Genomic DNA, 27,187 nt, shown 5'->3' with positions numbered 1-27,187 from the left:
GTGCCATATACTGCATAAGCGTAATTTCCGCTTATAGGGCTCATGACAAAGCGCAACCACTTCGTAACTTGTTCAACCAGGCGCCTTGCTTCATTTGAATATAAGGTTAGGAAGCTCTTGTTATAGAATAAGCCAAGAGGTCATATTAATGCGGGTGGAATCTACTTCAATTAGCAGCCTATTTTAAAGACGGTGCTATACACGAGGTATGCCCGTCATACATGATACAATCCGCAAAATGTTGAGAACTTCTATTAAAAGATAGATCCACCAGTGGCCAAATAAGGTCTTCAAAATGCGCTGAGAGGTGATTTATCACTTCATCTATTGATAACGGCCTCGGCATTAATACCCAATTGACCCCTTCGTCGTTCTGGAGATGGCGTTGACAGCACTAAATAAGGCCCTGCGGATTAGTGGGCCTTTAGTAGTAGTGGGCCAGCAACACACATGCCAAAGCATGTGAAAGCGATCAATTGGGATCGATCTGGGGCCTTTTGCTCAAGGGCTCAAGCGCCACTTCTTGCTCTAAAAGGCGATTTATAACAAGGTTCGACATGCTCTACTATTTCTCTGTAATAGAGCCTTTATATCCCACTCGAGATTCCATGCGCTGGTCTTTGCTATATTGACCACTAGGCAGCAATACAATGTAGTACAAGCCTGCTTACCAAACCTCTCACCGAGCCGAGGCACGGACAAGTGGTAACGAATCTGTCAAATTTCGCCGACCAGGCGGGTCATTTCGTGCCCAACAAGGCGAGTCACATCCCAACAAAGTCACATGGAGATCTATTATCATTTTGACAGCCTTTATCAATCCCAAGACGGCGCATGAATGCTCGAGTGTGAACCAAGTGCTAGAAGATTCAACCTCTTCAATAATATTACGCCTCATAACATTCGGCAGTCAGAAATATTGGCGATAAAAAAACTTCAACATGATTGAGAAAAAAGACTTTTTTCCAGGCTTTACCCCCTTATCAGCGCAGGTTTTCATCCGCCACCCAGATGCACAGAGCGATGCTATTGAGCGTCCAACTGATCCCAGAGCCGTTCTCATCTATTCATGGGGCGATGGACAGCCCAAAAACCTGATCAAATATGCAGATGGATACAGAGATCTCTTCCCCTGCTCAACGCAGATCGTCGTGCTGGCTCCCATCTCAACAGCCATGTGGTCAAATCTCGAACAACGCACACAGGCTATGAGACCTGTAATTGATGCCATCTTTCCTAAGGCATCCAACGACGACCAAGAGACTGAAAATAGGGAAGACCGCGTGCTGGCACACATCATGTCCAACACCGGCGGCATAAACTATGCTGCAACACTGAATGCCTATCGTGCTGTTCATGATAGGCCAATGCCGCATCACCTTTTGGTCTTCGACTCCACGCCTGGTAGTGTCATCATGACACGCGAAAACTTGGCTCGCTGGTCGCGTGCAATGGCGTTGGGAACTGCAAACTGGTTCCCTTGGCCATTTGCCGTGACGCAAACTCTTTGGGCCGGTTTTCTCTGCGGAAATCGCTTAATTGAGTGGGTTGTCGGAAAGGAACCCGCTCCAGTGTTCAGTGTGAAGGCGATTATAGATCCGTATTATGAGACTAAGGATACGCGACATCTGTACATCTACAGCGAAGACGACGACTTGATTCCGTACGAAGACATTGAAGAGCATATTGCGGAAGCAAGGAAAAGAGGGTACAAATCTGATAACCACATGTTCAAGGGAAGCGGACACGTACGACATATGCAAATGTTTTCAGAAGAATACTGGGGCGCTATTCGAACATCGTGGAATAGAGCAACGAGTGAACCTTCTGACAGAGCGTAAAAGATTCTGTCGAGGTTGAAAGAGTTTAACACGGGCGTGCGTTGTTTTGTATAGAGTAACTTGCGTTGCAAATACCCCTTCTAGCATGTTACATAATCTCTAGATTGAACTCTGTTCTCAAATGGCATCCGTTACTATAGTTTCTTAGATTGTCCTAACTATTTCTCTAATTATTATCACCGCAACGCTTTCCAGAGTATGAGTAAATAAAGTCGCCTAGTCTCTTACAACGACTGTCTTCAAAACTAACCAGTGATGGAAGGATTGTTTCTTTCTCCTTTCGACAAGCCCCTTTGAAATTATAAATAGTGGTTAAAGGACCTACATTATGTATAGGCATAAGTGGGGAAAAGCCAGAAAGAGGGTCTAAGTCTTTCATATCTGAAAATTTCCTAATAATTCAAATCGTATTTTTTATTTTATTTTCACATTCTCTCAGAATTTCACAAGTAAGAGGTAGCCTCCTTCTTCATCAGCCAATTGCTGTAAATAACGATCTATGTTGAATTGCGTAGCCAATTGGTTTGTAACCCAATGGAAATTGCTGACATCAACTCAGTGAATATTTAATAACAATGCAAGCATCCAGAGTCTATAGCATTGGTGTCTTAATCTTCGCATAGCAGGTAACCTATGAGATCTCATTTCATCTTTTATATGCCCACTTTGCGCTTTCGTGGCTTTCTTATGTCGTTAGTTTAGCGAATCGTATACCCTCGAATTTGTAATAAGAATTCTATAAATACTAGCTATAAGAAAGAGACTCCTATCCCCGAGGGGTAAGTCGACGAGGAAAATTCCCGAAACATGATAAAAAGCCGATATATGGGTCAAATCCATTTGCTTTTTTGAAAGTAGAGTAAATTGTAAAGCAAGACGCGAAGCAAATTCGTGGTACTGGGTCGTACTTGATGCGAGAGCGGGCGAGAATATCTGTCGAGAAGACTGATATAAGCTGCTGCAATGATGATAAATCATAGTTGACTACACTGTAGTCTACTTAATCGCATGACCTAAGTTGGCTTTGAGATAAGGGCGTTTGCTCACTGGCTGTAACTTGTAATGTGTCCCACATTCATTGAGCGCATTATTTTCTCCGGCTCTTTGAGGATACCTATCATATCTGCTGCGTACGCTGATCTAAACTCAGCCCTCTAAAGTCATGTAAGATGTGTATTTACTTACCGTGCAACAACTAACATATTCCGACCATGGGAGCGAAACTCTGATGCATGTCAAACGCTGCTGACCCTAAATCTTTGATGGTGTAGCTAATATCTCATGAAGGATTCGGCCTAGGTGAGGCCCAAGTTAACTTGTTCACCTAAGCTAGTATATTCTGGTGATGAGTTCTCACAAGTTTACGGCAAGATGCGGTAATTATGCGGAAAAGCAACACCAATGCTTTGCCGAAAATGATTCATCGTACTAAGTTACCACCAGCTATTGGATCATGATCCTCTGGAGCTTGTAGCTTCTGCCTGTTTTATGTCTCAGAAGGTAAATGTCTTGAAGAGAAGTATAATACATATAACTAATAATATTATGATGCACATAACGAAGCTAATTCTTCTTGGTATCCTTGACCCACTTACGCCATGCCAAAACGTGTCCCGGTTACCCCATATATACATGGAAAATAGTAAATTATCTTTCTCCGTAAGACAGCTCGTGGAGTTTATCCGCCCAGTAAGTTTTTCAACTTCCCCCTTAGCTCCTCTAATTCTGTCTGCTTACTCTGAGCTTGTGATTTCCAGTACTCCGCATCTTCCTGGTGGAAGCGAGATCGAGATTTTTCATCAGCCAGTAATCGACGCATATCTTCGGCTTCTTTCTTCAGTTTTTCATTCTCAGCTCGCAGGCCCTCTGAATTGCGCGAATTTGATGAAGCCGCATTGCGCTGTGCCAAGATGAGAGCGTTCTCATTGATCTTGACGTCCTGCTGTAATCTCACAATCACGTCTTCGAGCTGTGTGATTTTTTGTCTGGCATCACCAAGATACTCTAGCTCCCTAAGCAATAAGGAGACTGCATCGTCCACCTCGGCTGGTAGGGTAGAAAAGCGTGACCGGGGGCCTCGTGGGCCGGCTACCATCCCTCGGCCTGCGCCTGAAATGTTGATTACACCCGAAAGAGGTGTTGAGGCTCGTGGACTTGAAGTCGTTCCTGAGCGAGTGAGTGGAGTGGTGAACTGATTTTGCGATAGCCAAGTAAAAGACGTCGGTGCCGTAGCCTGAGAATGCTGGTTTGCTGATGCGGGAGTAGGAGCAGAAGCTGGGGTATGGGTGGGAGTGGGAGCGAGAGCTGGTGAGTTTGACGCCGGAGCCGGTGATGTTGAAGGTAGGCGGGGTTCATTATTAGCCTGCACATTCGGCCTGTGACTGGGTAGAGCCACCCTTTGCTTCTCTGGGGGCGGAGATGGTGGTGGGCTGAGTGGCGGTAGATGCTGGTGCCATTGTCGCTTTTGGCAGATACGACAAAAGAAATTGTCATTATGTATGAATTGTTCCACAGGCTGGTCCAAACAGTGCTTGTGATACGACCTAGGACAAGTGTAACAGTCCCTTAGGTCCCCTCCTTCATTACACACAAAGCACAGGCTTTGACGAGGAGATCCTTTCTCTGTAAGACTTAGTCAGTACCCCGAACTATGCCCAGAAGAGCTTGGAGATGCTTAGAGGGAGTTCATATAGGAGAAACTTAACATACTGCGCCAATCTCGATATCTCTTTTCTATAGTGCTGGTTAGGAGCTTCTTCACATCGCTGGGGCACTCGACTCACCTGATACACTTATCGGCTCCGGATTCCCGCTTCCATCTACACTTTCAGATACTGGTCGTATGATTTCTGCTTTATTGGTCCTTTCTGGTTCCGTGATGGTGCCCTCCGTGTCGGATTCTCCAGTGCGCCTCCTCTTCACTCTCACCGATGAAGATGACATGATCTAGCTAGATATGCCCGTAGAGATTTAGGGATGAGTAGAATTCATGTATAGTAAGTACTGTAGCTCTTTCCAAGGCGCCAGAGACTTGTTGATCGTGAGGGGACGTAGATGTAAAACTCAAAAGGCTGAGAGTTCAACGACGTTTCTTGCTTTACCAGAAACATTTATTATACCACGCGACGATTTGTAGCACGATTATTAATAGATGACTGTGACTACCAGAAATCGAATCACGTGACTGCCAAAACCGGCACAAAGAGTGATAACTAATGCCCCGTTTGTGTACCAGACGAAACTCTCGCGACTACCTTTGCGAGCGCTTTGTTCTAATCACGGATGGCTTGCCTTACCTGAGCTTCGTAGTAAGCATAGTATTCCATCCATTTCTTATGAATCCGTGTTAGTCCCAGATCAGGGGAGCGAATCTCGTCTCGAGAGAATGAACACTGCAGTTTTACCATCACTAATAGTCCATGTGCTCCATACTCCATGCTAGCACCTGCACCTACCAGGGCAGGGAGAGCAAATATTCCGCATTCTCGCTGTCTGCGCCAATGTATGTAGGTAGGCCCTGGTCGGCATTTAGTGGCCTTTACCGCTTTCGAGATGCGGCCCCTGTCTTCCACGAATGGTTCCATGCACAAACGGTCCGCCCGCAAAATACAACCCATCCGGGTTACATCAGGAGTGCTCTACATGTCCTACCCGCACCAAAAGACTTGGCCAGGCCAGGCAGACCTCGGGGAGCCCTTTATAGCAGGCATCCATTTCTTCTTGCCTTACTTGGTCTGATTACCAATCCGTGGCTGGCAGTCTAACCGGAAAAAGGCATCATAGATTTCTTTTTTTGTTCAAGCGACGGCGGCGATCGAGGAGAGAGAGCAATGAACCGAAAAAGCCAAAACGAAAATACGAACACAGCTGAATAGACGATCAAAATTGTGGAAGAATTTCTACGACTATATACATGTACGTTATGCATTGACATATGTATATCGATGCTAATGAGTCTTTATCTAGGCACATTTCACAGGCAAATAGTAAGAGCAAATAGAAGCTGTAGCCCGTCAGAGTGCTCGTAAAAGCACTTGTAAGCGGTAAACTTGTCAATGTACAGAGGGCGCACCGAATTCCAGACAGAAGCTGCGCTGGCTCGTATAAGTGGATAGGCTTTAACCACTGCTGCTGAGTAATGTCTATTCTGATCAGTAGTCTGACCAAGACTTGGCTCTATTTGGTGAAACTAGGCAATACTTCGAATAAGAAGATGTCACTATTCAGAGAAGGCAAATAATGATAGTATCCTTAGTTTTAAAGCTGTATTTATTGGCTATTGAAGTTTCTACTAATTTGCTTATAACCTAGTGAAATCTTGGGCACTTAGTTATTAGCATTGGGGTAAAAGGTGGATATCGCCTCAGTCAATCATGTACACGGCATGCGGAGGGGAGCTATCGCTTGCTTGGTAATCATACTCTACTAAAACCTTGCTGGAGACTCTGATGATGCGTCCTAAATATCTCCAAATCCTTTGGGGGGAAAAGTGATTAGTATCAATGCTTTTTACCTCGGTAAGTAGCCTAGTTTGGGCAAAAGATTTGTCATGCGAACCGAATGCTTCACGACTGGCGAAGGAAATAAACATGGAAATAATTGGGACATCCCCCTCAAGGCTGAAGATGCCGATTATTGCCCATTGGAGTCGAGTATGAGGTGACTCGAGGCTTGAATCAACAACAGAAATCCGCCAAAACTCCTTACAGGGAAAACACGAACTGGCATTAACCATTGCCCTCTTTAATGTCTTCCGTATTAAATATATAGCCCTTATGGTCTTGGCAAAACTCCTTGAGAAGTTGACTGGTGACTTACGACCCAGTTCCCTTTCGAGCCACGAGTCAACATGGACACTATAGAGGACATCATGGAGGATGCGCCCCCTCGCGAAAAGGAAGAAGATTTCTCTCCCTCAAGCGACCCTGAGAGTGCTCCAGCAAGCAGCCATGCAATGGAATGGGAAGATGATCCTCGCAATCCATACAACTGGAGTGATGGAAAGCGGATGTACCATACGGTCTGCGTTGCCCTTTACGCGTTTACGGTGTAAGTAATAAACAAGACATACACGTATAGTGGTAGTCCAGCTAACTTGCTTCTGTGATAGCACATACATGTCGTCAGCCTACGCACCAGGGGCAAAAGCAACTGGAGAACAGTTTCATGTATCAGAAACGGTTTCATTACTCGGTATCTCACTCTTTTGCCTCGGACTGGCGTTTGGACCAATGATAGGAGCACCTCTTAGCGAATCGGCAGGACGATTGGTTGTCTATCGGTTGGGCTTACCTATCGCTACCCTCTTTCTCATCGGCGCTGCGGTATCTAAAGGCATTGCCTCTGTTGTGATTTGCCGCTTCTTCGCTGGTGTTTTTGGAAGCCCAGCATTGAGCGTAGGTGGTGGAACAATGGCAGATATGTGGCCGCCTGCACGTCGTGGACCTTCGACAGCGCTCTTTGTTATGGCCCCTTTTATGGGACCATGCATTGGTGAGTCTGTATTCAAATTTACCAATTCTCTGAAAGATATATATTACACATATCAAGATGCTAACTCTTAATCAGCCCCAATCATAGGTGGCTTCGTCATAGAACGGTTGAACTGGAGATGGCTCGAATGGGTGTCTGTCTTCTGGTGCGTTGCGACATGTATATTCGCTCTTGGCATGAGTGAAACCTACAAAAAGACCATCCTCGAGCGCGATCTCAAGAGACAAATACCGTCTTCCCGAATCAAGATACCCACCTTGAGTTGGAGCGCTATACACAAATGGGCAAGCGAGTCCTTAGTGAGGCCTATGCAACTTCTATTCACCGAACCCATCGTCCTGTTCCTGAGTCTATATATTGGCTTCGATTTTGCCGTGCTATACGCGTTCTTCGCTTCCGTCCCACTCGTCTTCCAAGAAACATACCACTTTAATTCTCACCAGAATGGATTGGTTTTCATTGCTCTGGGAATCGGCGCGTTATTGGCAACGCTGACGAACGTTCTTTGCGACCGATTTATCTACACACGAAAATGCGCAGAGGCACGCGAAAAGGATGAAACAGGCCATATACCCCCAGAAGAGCGTCTCTATCCGGCGCTCATGGGAAGTTTTGGAGTTGCCATTGGCCTTTTTTGGTTTGCTTGGACTGCCCGCCCCAGTATACATTGGATAAGCCCGATTCTAGCCCTGATCCCATTCAACTGGGGCAATCTTTGCATCTTTGTGAGCCTCCCCCCTTCTCTTCCTTCTACATTTGGCTCTGTCTAGACCTAACCAAAATAAACAATTAAAAAAGGCCACCAGTATAACTTATATGATTGACTGCTATGGCGCTCGGTATGGAGCTTCGGCGCTTTCGGCAAATGCTTTTACACGCTATGTCTTTGCTGCCGCTTTTCCGCTTTTCATTATTCAAAGTACGTTTTACTATTGAGGACTGGTCTCAGTGCCTATGGAGATAACAAACTGACATCTAGTCTTAGTGTATGATAAGTTGACGACAAAATGGGCTGCCAGTCTGCTTGGTTTCATAGCCATTGGCTTGGTTCCTATCCCCTGGATACTATTTAGATTCGGTGCGAGGATTAGACAGAAGACCCGCTACGCTCTTTAAAAGTAGCCTTCGTTCCTGTCTATACGGCACTTATAGAACAAAGAAAAGGAGATATTGGTGGTGGTGAGAATTGAGTAGGTATAAGATATGCAAACGTAATCATGCTAGGCGGAACTCAAAGATAGAACGTATAGATATCAATAGATTATCGGATAATTTGCTAGAAACTTTGGAGAATCTTCATTTCGAGAAGCTTGACCGCTCCGTAATATTCGGAACGACGGCATCGATCCCCAGGCGTGAATCTACTGGACAACACTGCTCACGGTTCAAAGCCGTCGACTACTAGTCTACACTCTTCTAAAATTACTAATCTTGCTTTGTCATTTTCGCCACGATCGGCCACTTAGCAAATGCTATTACGGCAATGGCGTTTAGAAAGATTTATCGATTACCTAAATTACTTTACTATATGCCGTTACTCCGACTGCTCGAGTCAGGGGCCTCGATTAAGCTCCGAAGACTCTGAAGTTTTAGCACTCAAGATTTTTCGGCTGCAATGACTTACTGATGTAAGCAAGGTTCAAGGAAGTAAAACAATAATGATTCAATAATTCTATCATTGATTATTGAACCCAGCCGAGGGAGTTGAGCTGTTTCAGCAACTCTGTTAACCCCCACGTTACCAATAAGGTCCATCAAAGCCACTAGCCGAACCGCGGTTCAAATGACACCAAACTCTCGGTGACAATTCTTAGAAATCACGGACTTTTTACAATTTACTAATATTTTGAGTTATTTACCTAATAAAAAAAAAACAGTAAAGGGCCAAAAAAAGAATTCATCTCCTCCGGGAAGGCTCGAACTTCCAACCTCCTGATTAACAGTCAGACGCGCTAGCCAATTGCGCCACAGAGGAATGAGCTTTTTGATTGGACGAAGTCGACACAAACTGATTTTTGAGCCTTCTCCTATGAGATGACTTTCGATAGCAAAAACCTGAGACTGTAAACTCTTCAGCAGGTAGGAAAATATGAGAGTAAATGAGTCAATGGTTAGAGTTCGCTTCTTAATGGACCATTATACCATCCGTCTATGGCGTTTGTATACGTGTGATTTGAATCGCAGGAAGGTCTATAAAATTGCTAGGAAAATTATGAATAAAACCCTTCTCGCCTGTTGACAGCATCACAGCTTGGCTTTTCCAAACCACCAAAAGACGACTATTACCACACAGCACTGAACCAAGCTCGCCACCACAGCCACAGCCGCAACTACAGGACCACTCAATCTCGCCCCCCCTCCTCCTCTTTCATCTATATTCCTGTCAACCTCCTCTCCATATTCCCCTCCTACGTTCCCCCTCGGCCAATACTCACAAACCACAAACCAGCCCCTAGTCCCGCACAGCTTTCTCCCACAACCCACCGTCGTCGTAGTCTTCCAAACCAGCTGCGTAAAGTGCCCCGTCTCCTCCGAGAAACCAGGGTCGTTGAAGTTATACTTTTCTTCCTCGTTCCCCCACGCCTCCACCGATGCCGTGGCGTTCGCGTACCCTATAGCTAGATTCTCTCCGTAAGGGCCGCCCGAGTGAGCAAAACGACAAGTCGTGTCTGATTGGAGATATGACGTGGCGAATTTCTCGAGTGTAGTGTTCCAAGAGAGTGAAGAAGCGTTGTATTGGCGCCGGTAGGTGTTTGTTGAATTAAGAATTGCGGATGTAAAAGATGAGGGGATGGAGAAGGAGGGCTCGTTGGAGGGGATCGCCGGCGCGGCAGTAATAGTGACAATGACAGTCGAAGAGGAGAGCGCGGCAGATAAAATGAGTGTGTTTAACAAGAAGAGCAATTTCATGGTGAAGATGGTGTTTGCTTTGTGTTGCGAGATTGCTCTCAAGGGGGAAAATGAATGTCACAAAGAAAACAAGGCCAAAAGTCTATATGCAATCGCCACCCATTGGAAACCAAAGACAACAAAGAAAAAAAAGCAATAAGAATGCCGATAAAGAGAAAATAAAGCATAAAGAATTTACATTAACAGATATTTAAGATTTCTGTCTACTAACAAGGGACGATTTCCCCTGCTCGCCGTATCAATTACCGCCCGCCGCTTGATTTGTCTCCATGCATCCAGTTTAAGCGCCGCTCACGAGACGAAACACCACACAGCGCCAATCAATTGCAGCCGCAGCTGTCAGCAAGGATGCAGCATGTGCCGAAAGAGGCAATGCTGGCAAATACGCAGCATGATTGCTCAAAGGTGTCGTGACTTTATATATAAGCATTCGGTTTATCGCACTACTTTGCTTTCACATCCAAGCTGGCCTAATCTAAGGCATCGCGAACCATGCCAATCAACAAATGTAACTTTATACAAAAGGTAATCTATCATGAGATAATAGTGGCTCTCATTTTAATAATTAATTTTTATACTATTGTGTTATAACCCTATCTTCGAGTTCTACTCTCTTTCCTATAAATTCGGCTCCAAGTCGATGCCATATCGTTCTGCACCCTTCTCATCCCGCCACCACTTCAAGCTATATAGCCCATTATGGAGCAAGTCGTCCATATCCATCCGGTTATCAGCAATTCGAGACACCATCTCCCCCCTGCTATCAACGTTGCTGTCCCAGCAATCGAGCAAGGATTATGTGGCAACACATCTCGTACTGGCAAAAGCAGTCTTGTTGCAATAGCACACGCCGCCATCACTGCGAGCACTACCTGAAGCGCAATCTTGGACCCGCTAGATTGCTGCAACCTCTGATTGCCAGATATTGTCACCTGGCCATTATACATAGGCAGATTTTTAGCAGTACTGTTGTCGCGCATATTCAGAGAAATGGCCTGAGCCATATATCTCCCGTAGAGTCGCTGAGTGGCGTTTCTGAGATTTTCGACATTCGCAGCTCCAGCGAGCTCATCTGCTGGTCGACCATTCTTCGTCATAACTAGAGCCTCAATAAAATTATCGATATAATTGTTCGACGAGTTAGAATTGTTCGGGCCAGGAATTGTCTGGTTGATCAGCGGATTGCTGAGGCCGTTTAACCAGGCATTCGGCAAAAAGGGAAATCGTTCGCTGCCGCGACTCGTTTTCAAGAGTTCTTTCGTACTCTCATTCGCTTTAGGAAGCTGGGTAGGATCAAATGACAAGTTGGGAAGTTGCCATGTGGCATTGGTCATGACCTGCTCCATATTTTGGTAACAGATCAGAGTGGCAAGATCTTGCTCGAAGCCGATAGTTTTGCTCTTGGATCCTTTGCCCGATTTCTTTAATTTCATTTGGCCGAATGTTACGGCAAATGTGGGGCATCCATTGTCAGTTTCTTGGATCCCGTCAGCCGCTTGTCCGTGTGTTGGGTTTGTGTCTACCGCTCCATCACCGTAAACCAGACCGCCACCCCATGTGAGGATGGAGGCCTTACCCACATAAGCCATGCTTGTATCGTTGGGAAGGAGGAAATACTGCATCCATGGTTCTTGACTCTTCATACCCTTGGGAGCAGTCTCACACCATTCAGCATATTTTAGAGTTGTGTTAACGCCAACCCAAACATAGCCATCGGAGGGAGACACCATAGCGTTTTGCCCGGGCATTTGGAACATCATTGTACCACTTTCTTCATTTTCTTGATTGAATATTGTTACTTTGCGAAGATCGTTGGGTATCGAAGTACAGTTTAGTGATGGCCTCACTGCAGGCACGTTAACTGTCAGCGGCACATCTGCGCTTGAATTCGTCGTGAAGGTCACATCTTGCTTGAGTGCATTGAACGCAAGGTTCCCATTTGTCCATTGTGTGCTATTCAAGCCTAGATATTCCACCAAGTTATCAATGGCAGCAGCTTCGTTATCTGTCAGAGAAAGGTCGACATTGTTAAAGTTGAACACATCACCTTGCTGAAGTGCAACTGTTTGGACAATTGGAACTTCAATAACGCTGTAGAGGCCTGATACAATAATAGATAGAAAGCTTCCAATAAAGCTACCAAAGAGTGCAATAGCTACTGCAAAATTCCTCGTTCTCAGCGACAAGAATAAGGAATGATGAGGTAGCTGGGCAACAAGACTTAGTTCAACTGTCCTTTTTGCATTGGCCTTTCCCCCTTTCAAAGGAGCAAAAGGAGCAAAAATTGCCGTCATCATTTGCATAGCAGAGTAGAGACCAGCCACCCCGAGCGCAACGGCTGAAGGGATGTAAGTAGCAAATGCAAGTGCACTCGATCTGTTGATACTGATGAATCCACTGTTTACATCTGAAAAATGTTGAACAATTTCTAGGGACGCAATAATAGACAGCGGGAGACAAATCGCAAGAATAAGGAACCAAGTGGTGCTGGCCATTGGTCTCCATGAAGGCACTTGACGCTGGCCTTGTTCCGTAACATGGTCAATATACGTTTGCCCTTCCTTGCGCTGGATTGGCTCAATGTATATACTTGAATCTGTATTAGGGACATGATCCGCTCGAAATCGGTAGTCTCCAAGGCGTTGCTGTAGGTTGTCATTGCTTAAATACCCCATAGGTGACAGAATTTTGTCAAGTTCAGGGCTCGACGCGAGTATAGTAGCCGTCGAGAAAGCTGCTGCCGGCTTGTCAGGCGCTGAAAAGCTAGGGCGGATTAATATCATTAAGAGAGATAATATGACTAGCAGTCCAAGAAAGCTGCACATGAATCCAGTCGAGAGAACTTTCGCGTGCAATCTCTGCTCTGTGTAGGTAATACTTCCCGTAGTAGTACGGTTCGCTGGTTGAACAAGAACCTCATGTAATACTTGAGCGGCAATCCCCTTGAAGACTTCGGTTCCTGTACTGATGAGAAGTTCTGGATCCATGAAATTTCGAATAGATTGAAATCCAGCTTTTTTTGACATGAGCTGAAAGAATGTAGGCACAGTGGTTGATAGAACATAATCGACTCCTCCGGTACCCAAATCCCAGCGATTAGTGGTGTCTGTGACTGCCATGGCAAGTGATCCTGGAGGGTATGATTGAAGGACTTGCTTCTTGGCTGGCGGTATCGAGGAGAGAGCTTGAGCAGATCCATTAACATTGCTCGGAACACTGACGTTGAATTGGAGAATCTCATAAGTCGGTTTACAAAGGGCAGTCGTAACGTTATGGAGATACAGGTACCGGTTGGGAGTGCTGGATGGCGCGATGCGGACATCAGCCACGGACATGAACAGGCGCATATCGTTGTTGGGGTTGTATATCTGGTCTTCAAGAGTCGTATTTTCCGGTGGTATATAACCCCGACTAAAATCGAAATCCACGTTGCAGGGATAGAGATCAAACCGAGCCTGGTAGTTCTGTGTCGCGTTCGGGTCGTGATAGTAACTATGATCAGCACCCTCAGCCATGGTGACTCCTTTAATCTCGCAATCTTTGGTGGTAACGTTGGCAACAATGAATGAAGCCATAATGCTTCGCCATGGCATGGAGGCTTCTGTACCATTGGTAATCGGAAGGAGTTCACAATCATAGTTGACCTGGAGGCCATCCGTAGACACCGAATACTCGAAACCACTTGCGGCACCCGACGGCACCCGAAACTCGGGTACGACGAAATCCTGGCTGGTTCCGGCTGGGAAACGCAGTCCGTAAAAATTTATTCCATAGTAAGTTTGTGCTGGACCAGGACCGACGTCCCAGGCGTTTTTTGGGTTTACACTTTGGCTAAGCTGAAATTTTGACGATAGCTGGAAAGTTTCGTCGGTTTTGGTCAAAGTAGTTGGTTCCAATATGAGGAAACCAGTTGAAAAAACCGTCTGCCAGAGCATTAGCAAACGGCCAAGAAAGCGGCAGAGTGGATAATATGATATACGGACAGTGCCCAGTATCAACAATTGGCCAACAATAGATATCACGACGGCCCAATGTCCGTTTTTGATGGCCATCCAGAGGCTGACAGGTAGTATAGGAGAGATATAGTCCAGGAGCAGAGTCTTATCAGCCGATGATGGCCCTGTCTTGAGCTCTTCCCAAGGTGTCAGGATCTTGTTTGCGAAATCGACTTGCCGCCACAAAGCTCCTACTACAACCAGAACTAGTTGGATATATATGAGTCAGCAGCCAAAAGGATTACATCGGATACTCTCTCCTGTGAGTGTGTTTGCATCTTACCTGCAGTAGGGCCGTACTTCCAGGCATAGTGGTTCGCCTCTCGTTGAGCACTAATGCCGTTGCCTTGCTCAGAAAAATGATACAGTAAAGCTGTGGTCAGTAACATTAGAAAAAAGGTGACAGCAAAGGCAATGAGAGCGGCTGGGCTAAGCCATATTGGCATCCACAAATTTGAGCGAGAACTCTGTGGCGACTTGGCGGGAGGCGCCAGTGAATACTGAGTAGTAGTAGTTGACGCGATTTCTGCAACTACCCCGGCATCAGAACCGTAAGGTGTCGGAACTGACACGGCCTCATCTTCATCCTCAATTTCCGCTTGGTCATCGTTTTGGGCGGCTATAGGCCTGTCAGTCGTTCGTCGTTCGTAGAAAGTCCCGTATAACGCCCATCGACGCCACAGGAGGCGCACCTTGATGATATGATCCCGCCCTCGCCTGGATGGGCTTTCTTTTCAGGGACACGATCTGTTGATATGTGCCCTGGCGCGGGGGTCGTGACCCTGGCCCGTCGCGATCGGACATAATATTCGATGCCAAGGAGGCGTCGCGAAAGCCTCACAGAAGCTGTGGAAGCAAAGGAATGAAGAAGAAAGACTCGACATTGTTTTTCTCTCTCTCTTTTGGTTCCTCTTAGGCTTGCTTACAGGCGATAGGTCCTTACTACTGGTCATACAGGCCACTTGATGTTCTGATAAGTCCTCGGATCCAGCTTATGCACCTAGGATATGAATCCTTAGTGTCTCTCTAGCAAGTTGCTGTGTGCGCCAGAACTGGTTTCGCTAGACGAAGCAAGCCTTTCATTGGCACGGGTGGCGCTGTTGTGGGTGCGTGGCTCGACCTAATATCAGCTCTAAGCAGGGAAGTGCCGGAGCGAGCGCGGCATTCTGTGGAATGATGTGGCGGTGCCTTTTTCTTTGTCCTCGCTCTTATTTTCTGGGAGGCCTGGGGGAGGCTGTTTCACATGAGGTCGAGATGCGTTTCGCATTGATGACAGATGGGACGAGTTTGGGGTATTGGGGTAAACGTGGTTCCGGCGATTGTCGAGGCCTGCTTTGTTTTGGCGCAACAAAGGCGATTAGAGGGGCTCGTTCCATTCCACGTGCTTCTTCTACGCCGCATTCAGCCAACACAATGTTCCAGATTACCTGCATGTAAATGCCATAGCCTACAGTTCGTGCCGTATGTAGTAGGAGGGTATCAGAAAGCATCGCATTTCTCAATTTTTCCCCCCCACCAAAATGGCTAGTTTTAAGCGCAAGGTCCAATCATCTAATATTCTATAAAAAAAACTATCAAAACTTTGAGTGTTCATAGCTACATGTGGCTTGTATTTTGTACATTATCCCTGTATCACCATCGCCATTCCAGCTACTCTCACCAAAGTTCTGACATCCTGTCTGCCACGCGACTACCCGATGAAAAGCCCCTGCTGTAATCGAAACATGTCAAAAAAGCCTAGAGAAACATTATGCTGGTAGATACGGAAGCTGGTTCCGTTGTGCGGCTACAGAAGCGCCAATCGTTCTTGCTATGCCGCCTAGTTGGCGTCATCTTAGGAGGGCCTGAGACAAGCAGTGTTTCGCATCATTAACCCACGGATCCGGCTGCTCCATGACAGCAGGGCCAAGGAAGAGAGACATTTCGTCATTCCAGAGGCCGTCATAAATAGTAAAACTCGTCCAGATTTTTTCGCTGGCCTGTCTGGCTTCTCATCTGCTAAAGCAGCTAATAATACACTCGACGCTCATCCTGGCGGCCACTGCAGTGTAATACCGCGGTCTTGACGCTATCTCAATAATAAGCATACGAGCAACGACTCATATCTCCATGACGAGATACCGTGCAATGCAGCAGCTTAGTCTCGCCAATCTCGTCTTTCTAGTCGGCACGGCATCAGGAGCTCTCTTGACCTTGTCCAGTTTCGAAGGCCTGGCCTCTCCAGCGCCTCTTTCGTGCATATATGCATACAATGCACCAATTCGAGGATGCACCGCAGGCGATTTCGGTAAAGGCACCACATGCTCAGAGAGCTGCATCGAAGGATTACAAGCGGTGCAGTTTACAGTGCGATCCTTGTGTGCCAAAGTCAGCTCTGCCAACAATCCTCTGCTCAAGCAAATACAAGCCGGCAATCTAGTGGCTGCTATCTGCAGTGCAGGCTCGCCAGCTTCAACTCCAACTTCAACGCCGGCTTCAACGCCGGCTTCTCCCCCTGCGACGACGTTACAAACCTCGACGAGACAAACGTCGCCGCCACCACAAGTTCCGCCCACATCTCAAAGCCCATCAGATGTTGCACCCCCTTCAACATCAACGCAAGGACCTGTTTCTACTGAAGCAGCATCAAGTGCGGTAGCATCCACCACACCGGATCACAGCATCACATCAGCAACCGTTCCCAGCTCGACGATCGAGTCTGTCGCACGAACCTCGCAAACAAGTGTCGATCAGCCCTCTTCATCGAGCGAGGAGCCGTCAAAACCAACACGGCCGATCAATCCTAACGCACAGCCGGGTAGCGGCGGCGGAGATCCATTCGACTTTGTCGCAATCAGCGCGGCAACCAAATTTAATTTTCCCGAAACCCTCATCACAGTGGCCACTGCCATTACCGCCACGCTGGCGACACTAATGCTGATATAATATTGTATTTTTATTTGTTTACTGCCGCAGCTTGGATTCTGAGGAAGTTATCAATCTTTAATATCTATGTAATGGTCGGGAACAAGAGCCTGGAACAGCGCGCCTATAATTGAGCAGGGAAGTGCTAACGGGCGGCATGAATTCCCAGCACGGGGGCACTTTAATGACAATAACGCAAAGGGTGTACATGTATAACAAACGACAGAGAAGGCATTATCTTTTTCATGGAACTGCGACAGGATCGCAGACACGGGATTGGCGAGCAGTACGAATACATGCTTGGCCGGAACAGGCGCAGGTTTCGTTGGATTTGGGGATATGAGCTGAATGCTCTTGAGGGAAAATGTATGATACCTATGAATGAATGAATCAACTTGGCATCACGCCGTAATTAAATGCGACTTGTCGGACCTTTGACGACTGTTCTCCCTTCTGTTTGTGTGTGACGCGAAGATGTAGTAGAGTCAGCGAAATCTGGCAGCTTTCTCTGGGCTTTAATAATGCTGCAGTGAGATTCGATGAATTCGGTCACTGTACTTGGGTAAACGGAGGAACATGCAATAAAAAAAAGTGTTTTGCTCCCTTCTCTATACTGAGAGAGAAAATGGATCAAAAATTTTCCAAGGTTTGAGAGTGCTGGCTCTGTAAAATCTATGTACATATATCCACTTGTCTAAATGAGTAATTGATTATTAAATAAAAAGAGAGCAAATATTTTCTGTCTCTCCCATCTTTATTTAATGATGAACTATAGGAAATTTGTTGAAGAGATTGAAGAAAAGAGCAAAAAAATAACCGCATCTATCTCAGTTGGCAGATTGAATTATAGGAAAAGCCCAACGCGGGGGTCGAACCCGCAACCTTGAGATTGCAATACAGAACGTGTACCTCATAAGAGTCTCACGCTCTACCGATTGAGCTAGCCGGGCAAATCACATGACTATTAGCCAATCATGAATTGCCAACTGAGCTCGATGCGGCTCGTTGAAAGGACACGAATTATTCTATCCTATGAAGGTTTAAGAGCAGCATTACAACTACGAACTTAAGATTGGTTACAATGGGGAAAACGGCCTGTTGTTTCCATGAGAAATATGTATGTAACAAGACATAGAAGAAGGGCTGCATCTGAGAGCCTTATAGCTGGCTGCTGGCCAGATGTGCACCTTTTCTGCTCATTCGGCTTATCGATCTGCAATTTCTATTAGACACATAGCTGCGACAAGTAAGCTGCTAAACAGGAGATCCGTCCACCAGCCACTGTATCTACTTTGCATACAAACACCATCATCAGTGCTACTAGCACTATAGGTAATCCAGCGTGTTATATATTATGGATTCCGAGCAAAAATATGTAAATATATTTAATCTGATGCCCAAAATTTGGAATAATGTTAAGTAGGCCACCTCAAGCATTACATGTGGCTTCCTTTAAAATGGCCACCTGAGCACAGCGCTATTCTGATTGGAAACTGAAAAAACTTTTGCTTCTGTTATTTTATGTAAAATAAAGATTGATATTACAATTTACTCAATATTTTCTTCATATTTTTCCATCCAAGCTGCAACTCGATGTGAAAGTAGAGGCGCAACCATTCGTCATCATCCTTCAGTGCCCCATGCTGCGTCAGCTTCTACACAGTCTGTTAGTTAGAACTCGGATACTATTTGAATGAGTCGCGATAACTGTGATGCCTACCTTTATGGATACTCGGAGAGGGTATGTCTTTCCTCGCCTCCATCTTCAGCTTGTAGTTCGACTGAAATCTTCCATCTCGTTCTTCCACTTTAGCAAAGTCCAGTTGCCCATCGGCGACATAGCTAGTCATGAGTTTCGGCTCCCCAAGAGGCAACTTATCGCCCCGGTCGATCTGCCAGAAATGGTATGTTTTGCCATATAATGCAATCAATTGCTCCATTTCTCTCTTCTCCGCCATTTCCCAAGCTGCTTGCGGAACAATTCGGTTCGGCATTATTAGCATTCCAGATTTGACCTCATAGACGTGGGAGTGCCATAGTCGCCGCTCATCCACGGGTAGCGATTCATATAGCCTCGGCGTGATCATATACTCTATACCTATAATTCGTGCACCGGGCTCCGGCGAGTCGTATATAAGGCATTGGCGAACCTCATCATCTATTCAGTGGTCAGCCTTCTGCGTAGTTTTACTAATTTGCTTTTTTTGTACCCAAGTGGCTGCAATAGTGGTTTGCTTCTACAGCTCGTTTGGGGTCGTCAGCATACGCGTGGAATGCATTTAAATGGGCGCATATGTTTTTGATTGGTTTAAAGTCCTGCTTTGGTTCAGCAAAGGCTTTCTTGGCCAGTACATATTGACAAAGTACTTGTGTGAATGAGGCAGCGCTCGCTAGTATTTGGGTTTCACCAGGTAAAGCCTCCTTAGGCGCTCTATCGCGAGCTGCGTCTGGATCCATGTTTGCAATGCGATACTCAAGATATCGGAACGAAGACTTTTGGTCTTGAGAGTGCTAATTAAATCTGGGAATTATGTGCAATTAAATAAATGTTCTCTCTAGATCGGCTGCCCGCTCGCCCGAGTAGAAAGCTGAATGAGACATCCATGACGTTGGTGGATCATCACCACGGTCTATGAGTAACGGCTCACGTGGGGCTATTACACAACTCATCGTTCATCGCGTTGAATGTATACTGTATCTCTTTATATCTGCTTTTACATTTTACAATATTATTCAAAATGTCATGCAAACTTTTGTTGGGGGGGAGGGGGCATCTGGTGTAGAGGCAAAACTTCCCTGCGATCGGAAAGTGGCGACAAACTATCTGGAAATTGTGAGTAGCATCTCTCGCTAGCCGCATCAATCAGTAAAGTCATCCACAACTTCTAACCGGGGTTGCTTGAGTTATCTTCTTCTACAAGTCCTAGCTTCCTAGGATCCGAGTTCTGTAGCTCTCCAAGCACTTGTCTGCAATAACTAGCCATTCCATGCAGGCCATGTACACAAAACGAGACTTTGTAAGACTCTCGCCCGATAAAAATCGTGCATCGACGGCTTCTTGTATGAATAGTTGTAACTTGGCCACGCCAATGCTTCTCTCCTCGATCTCCAGCGGCAAGTTCACTTCGGGCAGTAATATACCCATTGCTAACATCGCTGTCTCATAGTTTGCCAGATACAAGTATATCAAAAAGTCGTTGCAAGCAAATCGGTTTGGTGATCTGGGCATGAGGCGTAGCCAGTTGCGAATAGGGAACATGATTGATAGCTGATCCTCTAGCGAGCGGTACTGCCCAGATAAGGTACGCACGTTGTGAATAAAGTTGAGCAGTTCCCGTGCGGCAGATTCAAGCTCGCCATCTAGCTTGCACTTACAGAAGCTACGAATAGACCTGGCTACAGATTCTAGCAGTGTATAATCTTCCTCCATCAACTGCGAAGGGCGGCTAAATTCGTTCCGTGGCCTCTCAAAGACAGAATGCTGCGCCTGCATTGCGTGAAGTGATGCTTGGCTCTCTTTGGTAGCATTCTCAATGAGCTGCGCGTCGATAGACGTGCTGATTTTAGCCCAAGGCTAGCAGATGTGGTTCCCAGGATTTTTAACTTACAGCAAGTTTTCCTTTGAGATAGCTACTGTATTCGCGTCTAATGTTCTGTGATAAGCATATACCCGAATGTCCTTGGTCGTTTGCGTTGCTTACGGATTGGGACTATACCAGGCCATCAAGATCGATGATGCGATGAGGCCCCGTGAGATTTCTTCTCGACACTCGCAGCTCTGACGGCTCAAGTTTTGCATTTTTTTGACCATTCCATGAATCGCAAGTGTTCGGTAATGATTTTCTAACGGAACCATCTGAGATGATTTCGTTGCTGTTCTTAAGTGGGCAGCGCTAATACCACACAAACAGTGCCTCAAATGTTCATATTTGCCAGCCATGGCAAGAAATCTGAAGATTTTATAAACCGTCAGTATTTGTGCGAAGGACTGGACGAAAACTGTCTCAAATACCTTGACAGCTGACTGATGCCCACTGAAAATCCGCGTTCAGTTACTAGGGTTGTGTCTTTCCGAATGGCGCAAAGGTGATATAGTAGAATCCTTTCGTTTGGCGACGTCGGATTTGGCCAGCCAAATTGAGATATTGTTAATGGATCATCTAGAGACAACGGTGCAACGATGGCTGCTGAGGACAGAATGCACGCGCTATCCGTCTCGGGCAATCCATTTTGAGAGGCGGTTTGCAGAGGTATACTGTAGCTGCAGTCGACGGGCTGACCACGTCTGACGATTAATCTTTGACACTGAGTACTACCAACTTAGTGAGATTAATTATCAACTGTGGGGAGACAGAGAATCGAACCATTGAGGCCTAAGTTCATCGCATTTAATCCTTCTCTTCCGGCAGGTAGTACAGCCACTTCGAACTTTCTGGTGCGCCTGCTTCATTGTGTTTCGTGGCCACCGTGAACTTGGGATTCCAAGGGGGGGGAAAGGTTGAAGATTGAGTTTGACTGACCACTCAGGAGAGAGTGAGGTCTTTTCTCTACAAGACTCACCCACCCTGACGCAGCCCGGCTTTTCTACCAATATACGCGTCTTTGAAATCGCATCCATGGCTGCCTCAATGCCGAGGCCGATTAGCCCCATCCCCATTTTTGACACCTGGTGGAACACAGCGGATTCAGTCCACCCTTCGCACACCCCAAACTTCTAACCTATTCTAGCAGGGCGCTCGTTTCGATCCCACCAGAATAGCGCAACGCCACCGCACTACCACAAGACACATTTGTATAGCTTCAACCAGATATTACATCAAGGCCGTTGTTAATACGAATTTTTTTATAAAAAATGACATCTGAATTGTTATAAAATTTGTCATAATTGATAGTTTCTTACTACTTTGGTCCGCGCTTCCTCTAAGATGGCCATCCTTAGCAAGCCAACAAAACCCTAAAGGTCCATATCACCATTCATGGTCCTCCCATCAACTTACATTACAAGAATCAGCCTGGAGAATCCATAGATCTGTATAAAGTGGAGCCGTACATATATAACTAGCTTTTAACATGCTACCATCGTCATGATTAACGAGCTAGGCGGCCTTTCAGAAGCTTAGCTGCCGTTATTTAACTGCTAATTAGTCAATCAATCGCTGTTAAGTAATAAATCTAATATGTACCATACATAAGGGTCTCCAGAATACCCTACCGACATTTTATCTACTCATTGTTCTTTTTCTTCTTGCTCCTTTGTTGCACTAACCCAATTTCTGCACCCATCACGCCTCTACGCGCTCTCAAATTCTATGACCTCGACACCCTCAGCCTTGGCTGCCGCTCGCATGAGGCCAACATCGTAATAGCATCGAAGTCCACGAATCTGCAGGCCATCGGTGCCCTCCCCCTCAGCGGCTGGGCCAATTTCGTATACAAAAACCTGAGGAACTCGCGTAATAGAGGAACCATCGTGGCTGTGCAAACCTCTAACGTATTCCATATGCAGAGTGTGTGTGCCTACAGCATCCGACACAACTGTGAGCGTATAAAACTGCTCTATTGGATTGGCTCGGAAAATCCCGTACAGCTGCTTGTAAAAGGCCCAGAGGCGGTCACGCCCGGTAAAGGACGCCCCGTGGGGCAGATTTATATAGGCGTCGCGTGTGTAGTATGCTTCTGCGGGGGTGTTTGCGAGATCTTGAAAGTCTTTTGCGTACTTGGCGTAGAATGCCAGGACAGGATGCAGAGCAGGCAAGGAGGGGAGTGAGATGGGGGCGGACAGGGAGAGTGTTGTCGTGCTGGCAGCCATGTCTATCGCTTGGCTTTCGGTAGGCTATCTATAGCAGGAATAAAGGAAGGATTACTTAAATTGTAAGCTCAAGTGTTGAAGAGTATGAGAGATTCGTCTGCGTGTATATATACTAGTCTAGGTTTCAGATTTAATCTACATTAACATGTGACGCCAGAAAATTCTATAGCGGCAACTAAATCAGGCGCAAAATAGCCAAGAAGGGTGACAATAATGCTTTACTTACAGATGGTCCCGGTGCGAATATAATATCTCAACAATCTGTTGTTTAGCAGCCATTTCTCTTTACAGCTAGTATTGATGACTTAGTTCCACGCCGATGCTGTCTTTGTAAAAGACCAAATTGAGACTACAACACTTGTTCTCGGAGTTAGTCGACCGAATCGCCACTACATGAACACGGCATATGGAAGCGGCCATGCACGATTGCCAGGTCCGCCACGATTTCTTCTTCGGGCGAGTTAAGATCCACTATTTGTCTGGTGTCGAGCGGCCCGATCCGTTCCCAAGGCAAACCAGTGCCTCGGCGTCGGCTTGTGGGTCCTAAACTGCCGAAGCAAGAGAGTTCGATACGATGACAAACCTGTGTCTCCTACATTTACATATAGACACCCTCCTCAACGTCATCTTCGAGCTTATAATTTGCGGTCACTCCGATCCCTTAATTTTTCCATTTTCAGACAGCAGTTTCGGACCTGTGGGCATTTCATCCTTTTAACGCCGAAAAGGAATCTACTGACCTCTTCATTTATCGCCTCTAGGATGTCATTAAAGGCAAAGCCCGTAAAACTACGTCCATGAGGGCCATCTGGGCGCTAGGTCCGCGAAATCAGGCTGTTTAGCCCGTTGCTGCATATAATCTCAACCCTGCGAGTAATGCGCTATGAACACTCGTCATGCGAATTGCATGACATTCTTACACTCAACGTCAGCACGAGGAGTCGCTTGCACGTCACAGATATTGGTGGGATAGTAGTGTATATCCAGGGGATTGAAGAACTCCCCATCTAAGAAACTTCAGCTCTGTTCACCGTTATTCTTAGCCGCTGCAGAGTGGAACATCTCGGCGGTGGATTGGCGGCACAGCTCACCGAATGATCCGCGTCAGCGGTTCATGTGCCATAAAAACTCCACCCATCGCCAAGTCGTTTATGCGCCCGCGCTAACCAAAAAATCGAGTATGCGTACATACATGCCGCAACTTGCAAATCTTTCGGAAGCGTTCTATTCAGATAGAGACAGATATGGGTAGCACCAAGCCACATAGGGAAAATGGAGGAAAAATAGATAGTTATGATACGTGGAACCCAGTTTGTCACAAACATACACATGTAACACATAATGTAAGCTAGGAGAATAAATCTAATTATCTGAACGGTTTAATAAACTATTTTCTAAAGATACAGACACAAGATCGTGTAGTTCACTCTGCAGAAATCTTATCACTCTTGGATTTTAGTTAAAGACAGCCGTCTCGTTAAAGCAGAACGGCACTGGCGGCGACGTCCAAGCAGGAGTCGACTTCTTATCCATAGGGTTCTTATATTGCACAATGGGCGCCAAGATACGCAAATCCCCGCCGTAGACACTGTCTTTGAAATGGGTGTAAAACTCCTCATTTCTGGTGTACGAGTTGCCGTTGCGCTTAGCATATTTATCCCAGGCTTGGACGATGGCGTAGTACAGCTCGATAACATGGATATCACTTGTCATTGGCTCAAATTGAAACCTGTCTTGTATGCGCTTGACGATGTCTGGCTGGTACAGACCGACCCAAGGCTGCAGTGTCGTCGCATTGTAAGCTGTCAAGCTCGAGCAGCCCCACCAACTGCCACCGTAGCGGGCCCGATCTCTCAGCATGCTCATGACGTTGACTGCAGAGAGGATGCCCGTAGACATGTCGCTGATTGGAAGTGAAGGGAGAACGCCCTGGCCATCAGGGAAGCCGTAGGCCTTGCCAATGACATACGAACTGCCCGCAGCAGCGTCGGCAACCTGCTGCCATCCAGGACGCTCAGCGTAGTACCCGTCGGGGCCATAGCAATTCTCGTCCAAGTAGACAACGCCACGCTTGCGCGCAGCAGCCAGCTTCAGGGCCAGCGACTTGCCAAATCCTCGCCTTTCAAGTGATCCCAGTCTGTAGCCCTGGATGATGACATCAGCATCAGCTATCAAAGCCTCAAGAGTCTCTCGATCCTCGTCTTTTCCGACATCGAGATCGATAGAACGTTTTCCCGCCATAAGTGTGAGTTGAGCCGGCTGCAGATGTTAGTTAGAATAGTTATCCCATGAAAATTGATGTTTCTAGAGGTGTACTTACTGTAAAGTCAGGGAGACGGCTGCTATTCACACGAATAACGTCGGCTCCCATTGCAGCCAAGATTGTGCCGCAGGCTGGTGCGGCAATGACTCTCGCCAACTCCAGCACTTTAATGCCAGCAAGAGGCCTTGCGTCTGGATTTTCCTGTGCCGTGGGAAATGCAACTGGTGGGATTGCCTCAGTAAGATCGACCTTGTTGTAGTTGATGAGTGGATGTCGAGCGAGCGAGCGGCCCATCATGGTGTCCAGCCAGCCCGCGGGCGAGTGCACAATGGATCCCGGGAAACCTCGATTTACCATGAGCTGTTCAAGGTCACTCGCAGTGTATGTCTGGGTTATTTTCTTAATATGCTCATACGCCTCATCTCCTGATGCAAAATTGGCGTTCGCATCAACCCCAATAGATCGAAGAATGGGCTCTGGGCCCAAGCTGCCGTGGAGTTGAAACCAGACTCCAGGAGTGGCCGTTGGATAGATGGCCTGCGATCGCATTTTAATAGGCGTCGCGACAGCACCGTGATCAAACGCTTTTACACCAGGCTTTTTGAGGAGCTGTGGGCCGTCAGACCCATCAATGTGTACCAGAGCAGGTGTCGCAGGGAACATGCCGGCGGCATCAGTGTTGATCGTAGTTTCTCCGGAGGTCGCGAATCCACGCAGCTGCAGGATCTCTTGCCCGATGATGCCCGCTAACCCATGAAGAGCTGCGGTGAAAGCTTGAGACTTGATGGGTCCTGGTATGCAGGGGAGTTCATTGCCAACAAACTTCACTCCATCAATGAGGGACTGATCCGTAGTAAAACCGGGCGTTTTCTTTGCAAGCTCTACAAGTAGCCTCTTGCTCTCCACAGGCACCGGCGTAAAAGCTGTATCAGTGAATGATCCAGGGCCATACACGCCCTCAACTCTGACTTGAGTAGCCATGATGGAGCCCTAGGTGAGATATAAGAAGATGTAAGTGAAGTATGCGACAAGGCAAAGCAAATATTAGAGATCTTGAGCGCTTCTAAAAATTATATCACTAAAAATGTGTCGATAGATGAGATAAAACGGGAAGATAGGGTATCGGAAAAGTGAAGACTATATATATATTTTTCTACTCACAAACCACCCTGAATAATGAGCACCTATCATGTAGAGCATCTGCAGCCAGATTAACGCACACGTAACAGACACGAGCCTCGGCCCAAGCAAGCCTACATGAGCGAGTTGAAAGTGCCGGAGTTCGGACTGTCCTTTGTAAGGGAGACATAATCATCGTGTGGCGGCCAGCGAGAATATGGGTATGGGTATGTACAAATCGAATTCACTAGGAAGACGTCATATGCATGAACGAGCAGATGAGAGAAGCTTTATACCACATTAGGAAATTCATCAGAAGTATTCCATTATTTAGCTAACGCAAAAATAAATATCCTCAGCTAGGGGTCTCATGCTCTTAGACCTTGCAGAAAGGAATTTGTGGCGTGACCGCGTATCGTAGTCTAGTGGAACACCTCGCAGCTATAATCCCATCGTGAAGACGCCTGGTATGCGCGGTGGTGTTAGCCTTATTCCCACTTCTATGCCTAACCCGCCCTTGCAAAGTGAAGCATCTCGGCAAGTGGGGTAGTGGCGCAGAACGATCTGACCGAGGCGGCCTTAAGCCCTCGGCAGGATGATTGACGCTGCGGAACCGCCGAAAGACAGTTAAAAACAAGCTAACCGGGCCGTTGAGTCCATATTTGTCAAACTCATGTCCGTCGGAGAGGCTATTCAGATTCCCCTTTTGACGTTTTAGACAAAATAACCCGTCGGCGTGTGTGGGGTCAAGTGCATAAACGAGTTTACTAGGGAACTGGATTATTCGGATTTAACCGTTGACGTCTTACACGAAGCAAGAGAGGATTTGTAGGATTGCGGCATTTCACTTTAC

General features: G+C 46.6%; 10 protein-coding genes and 2 non-coding genes across 12 annotated transcripts; 3 read left to right on the top strand and 9 right to left on the bottom strand.

Annotated features, from left to right (window-relative positions):
• Window positions 1-569: 569 nt before the first annotated feature.
• Window positions 570-2,058, top strand: TrAFT101_011767 (uncharacterized protein). The gene has a single exon (XM_024908603.2). The coding sequence runs from the start codon at window positions 942-944 to the stop codon at window positions 1,839-1,841; it is 900 nt and encodes a 299-aa protein (XP_024757803.1). The 5' UTR covers window positions 570-941; the 3' UTR covers window positions 1,842-2,058.
• A 1,294-nt stretch (window positions 2,059-3,352) lies between these two features.
• TrAFT101_011766 (uncharacterized protein) lies at window positions 3,353-4,929 on the bottom strand. The gene is made up of 3 exons (XM_024902709.2): window positions 4,625-4,929; window positions 4,551-4,574; window positions 3,353-4,463 (listed from the first exon to the last, which is right to left on the bottom strand). Exons 1-3 carry the CDS (start codon window positions 4,782-4,784, stop codon window positions 3,520-3,522), a joined length of 1,128 nt encoding a protein of 375 aa, XP_024757804.2. The 5' UTR covers window positions 4,785-4,929; the 3' UTR covers window positions 3,353-3,519.
• A 1,728-nt stretch (window positions 4,930-6,657) lies between these two features.
• TrAFT101_011765 (uncharacterized protein) lies at window positions 6,658-8,601 on the top strand. The gene is made up of 5 exons (XM_024904246.2): window positions 6,658-6,890; window positions 6,952-7,334; window positions 7,410-8,059; window positions 8,133-8,253; window positions 8,320-8,601. The coding sequence occupies exons 1-5, from the start codon at window positions 6,691-6,693 to the stop codon at window positions 8,448-8,450; spliced, it is 1,485 nt and encodes a 494-aa protein (XP_024757805.2). The 5' UTR covers window positions 6,658-6,690; the 3' UTR covers window positions 8,451-8,601.
• Window positions 8,602-9,235: 634 nt separating this feature from the next.
• Window positions 9,236-9,309, bottom strand: TrAFT101_011764. Its single transcript has one exon. It is a non-coding gene; the product is annotated as a tRNA-Asn (tRNA).
• Window positions 9,310-9,444: 135 nt separating this feature from the next.
• On the bottom strand, window positions 9,445-10,376 carry TrAFT101_011763 (uncharacterized protein). Its single transcript, XM_024908604.2, has one exon. The coding sequence runs from the start codon at window positions 10,242-10,244 to the stop codon at window positions 9,579-9,581; it is 666 nt and encodes a 221-aa protein (XP_024757806.2). The 5' UTR covers window positions 10,245-10,376; the 3' UTR covers window positions 9,445-9,578.
• A 414-nt stretch (window positions 10,377-10,790) lies between these two features.
• On the bottom strand, window positions 10,791-15,541 carry TrAFT101_011762 (uncharacterized protein). Its single transcript, XM_024900817.2, has 4 exons — window positions 14,932-15,541; window positions 14,523-14,858; window positions 14,228-14,445; window positions 10,791-14,167 (listed from the first exon to the last, which is right to left on the bottom strand). The coding sequence occupies exons 1-4, from the start codon at window positions 15,041-15,043 to the stop codon at window positions 10,925-10,927; spliced, it is 3,909 nt and encodes a 1,302-aa protein (XP_024757807.2). The 5' UTR covers window positions 15,044-15,541; the 3' UTR covers window positions 10,791-10,924.
• A 655-nt stretch (window positions 15,542-16,196) lies between these two features.
• Window positions 16,197-17,573, top strand: TrAFT101_011761 (uncharacterized protein). The gene has a single exon (XM_024908605.2). The coding sequence runs from the start codon at window positions 16,349-16,351 to the stop codon at window positions 17,162-17,164; it is 816 nt and encodes a 271-aa protein (XP_024757808.2). The 5' UTR covers window positions 16,197-16,348; the 3' UTR covers window positions 17,165-17,573.
• Window positions 17,574-17,997: 424 nt separating this feature from the next.
• Window positions 17,998-18,093, bottom strand: TrAFT101_011760. Its single transcript has one exon. It is a non-coding gene; the product is annotated as a tRNA-Lys (tRNA).
• A 673-nt stretch (window positions 18,094-18,766) lies between these two features.
• On the bottom strand, window positions 18,767-19,230 carry TrAFT101_011759 (uncharacterized protein; the record flags this gene model as incomplete). Its single annotated transcript, XM_066129373.1, has 2 exons — window positions 18,767-18,798; window positions 18,864-19,230. The coding sequence occupies 2 exons, from the start codon at window positions 19,228-19,230 to the stop codon at window positions 18,767-18,769; spliced, it is 399 nt and encodes a 132-aa protein (XP_065985505.1).
• Window positions 19,231-20,066: 836 nt separating this feature from the next.
• Window positions 20,067-20,636, bottom strand: TrAFT101_011758 (uncharacterized protein; the record flags this gene model as incomplete). Its single annotated transcript, XM_024906929.2, has 1 exon — window positions 20,067-20,636. The coding sequence occupies one exon, from the start codon at window positions 20,634-20,636 to the stop codon at window positions 20,067-20,069; it is 570 nt and encodes a 189-aa protein (XP_024757810.2).
• Window positions 20,637-21,997: 1,361 nt separating this feature from the next.
• On the bottom strand, window positions 21,998-23,262 carry TrAFT101_011757 (uncharacterized protein). The gene is made up of 3 exons (XM_024908606.2): window positions 23,179-23,262; window positions 22,194-23,064; window positions 21,998-22,135 (listed from the first exon to the last, which is right to left on the bottom strand). The coding sequence occupies exon 2, from the start codon at window positions 22,950-22,952 to the stop codon at window positions 22,434-22,436; it is 519 nt and encodes a 172-aa protein (XP_024757811.1). The 5' UTR covers window positions 22,953-23,064; window positions 23,179-23,262; the 3' UTR covers window positions 21,998-22,135; window positions 22,194-22,433.
• A 1,037-nt stretch (window positions 23,263-24,299) lies between these two features.
• On the bottom strand, window positions 24,300-26,307 carry TrAFT101_011756 (uncharacterized protein). The gene is made up of 2 exons (XM_024903500.2): window positions 25,273-26,307; window positions 24,300-25,211 (listed from the first exon to the last, which is right to left on the bottom strand). The coding sequence occupies exons 1-2, from the start codon at window positions 26,194-26,196 to the stop codon at window positions 24,408-24,410; spliced, it is 1,728 nt and encodes a 575-aa protein (XP_024757812.2). The 5' UTR covers window positions 26,197-26,307; the 3' UTR covers window positions 24,300-24,407.
• Between the last annotated feature and the right edge of the window lie 880 nt (window positions 26,308-27,187).

This window comes from Trichoderma asperellum, chromosome 7, assembly GCF_020647865.1.
Source record: "Trichoderma asperellum chromosome 7, complete sequence".
In the NCBI taxonomy this organism is placed as follows: Eukaryota; Fungi; Ascomycota; class Sordariomycetes; order Hypocreales; family Hypocreaceae; genus Trichoderma; species Trichoderma asperellum.
Note: the sequence above shows the minus strand (reverse complement) of the source record. Positions and strands in the feature narration are given on the sequence as shown.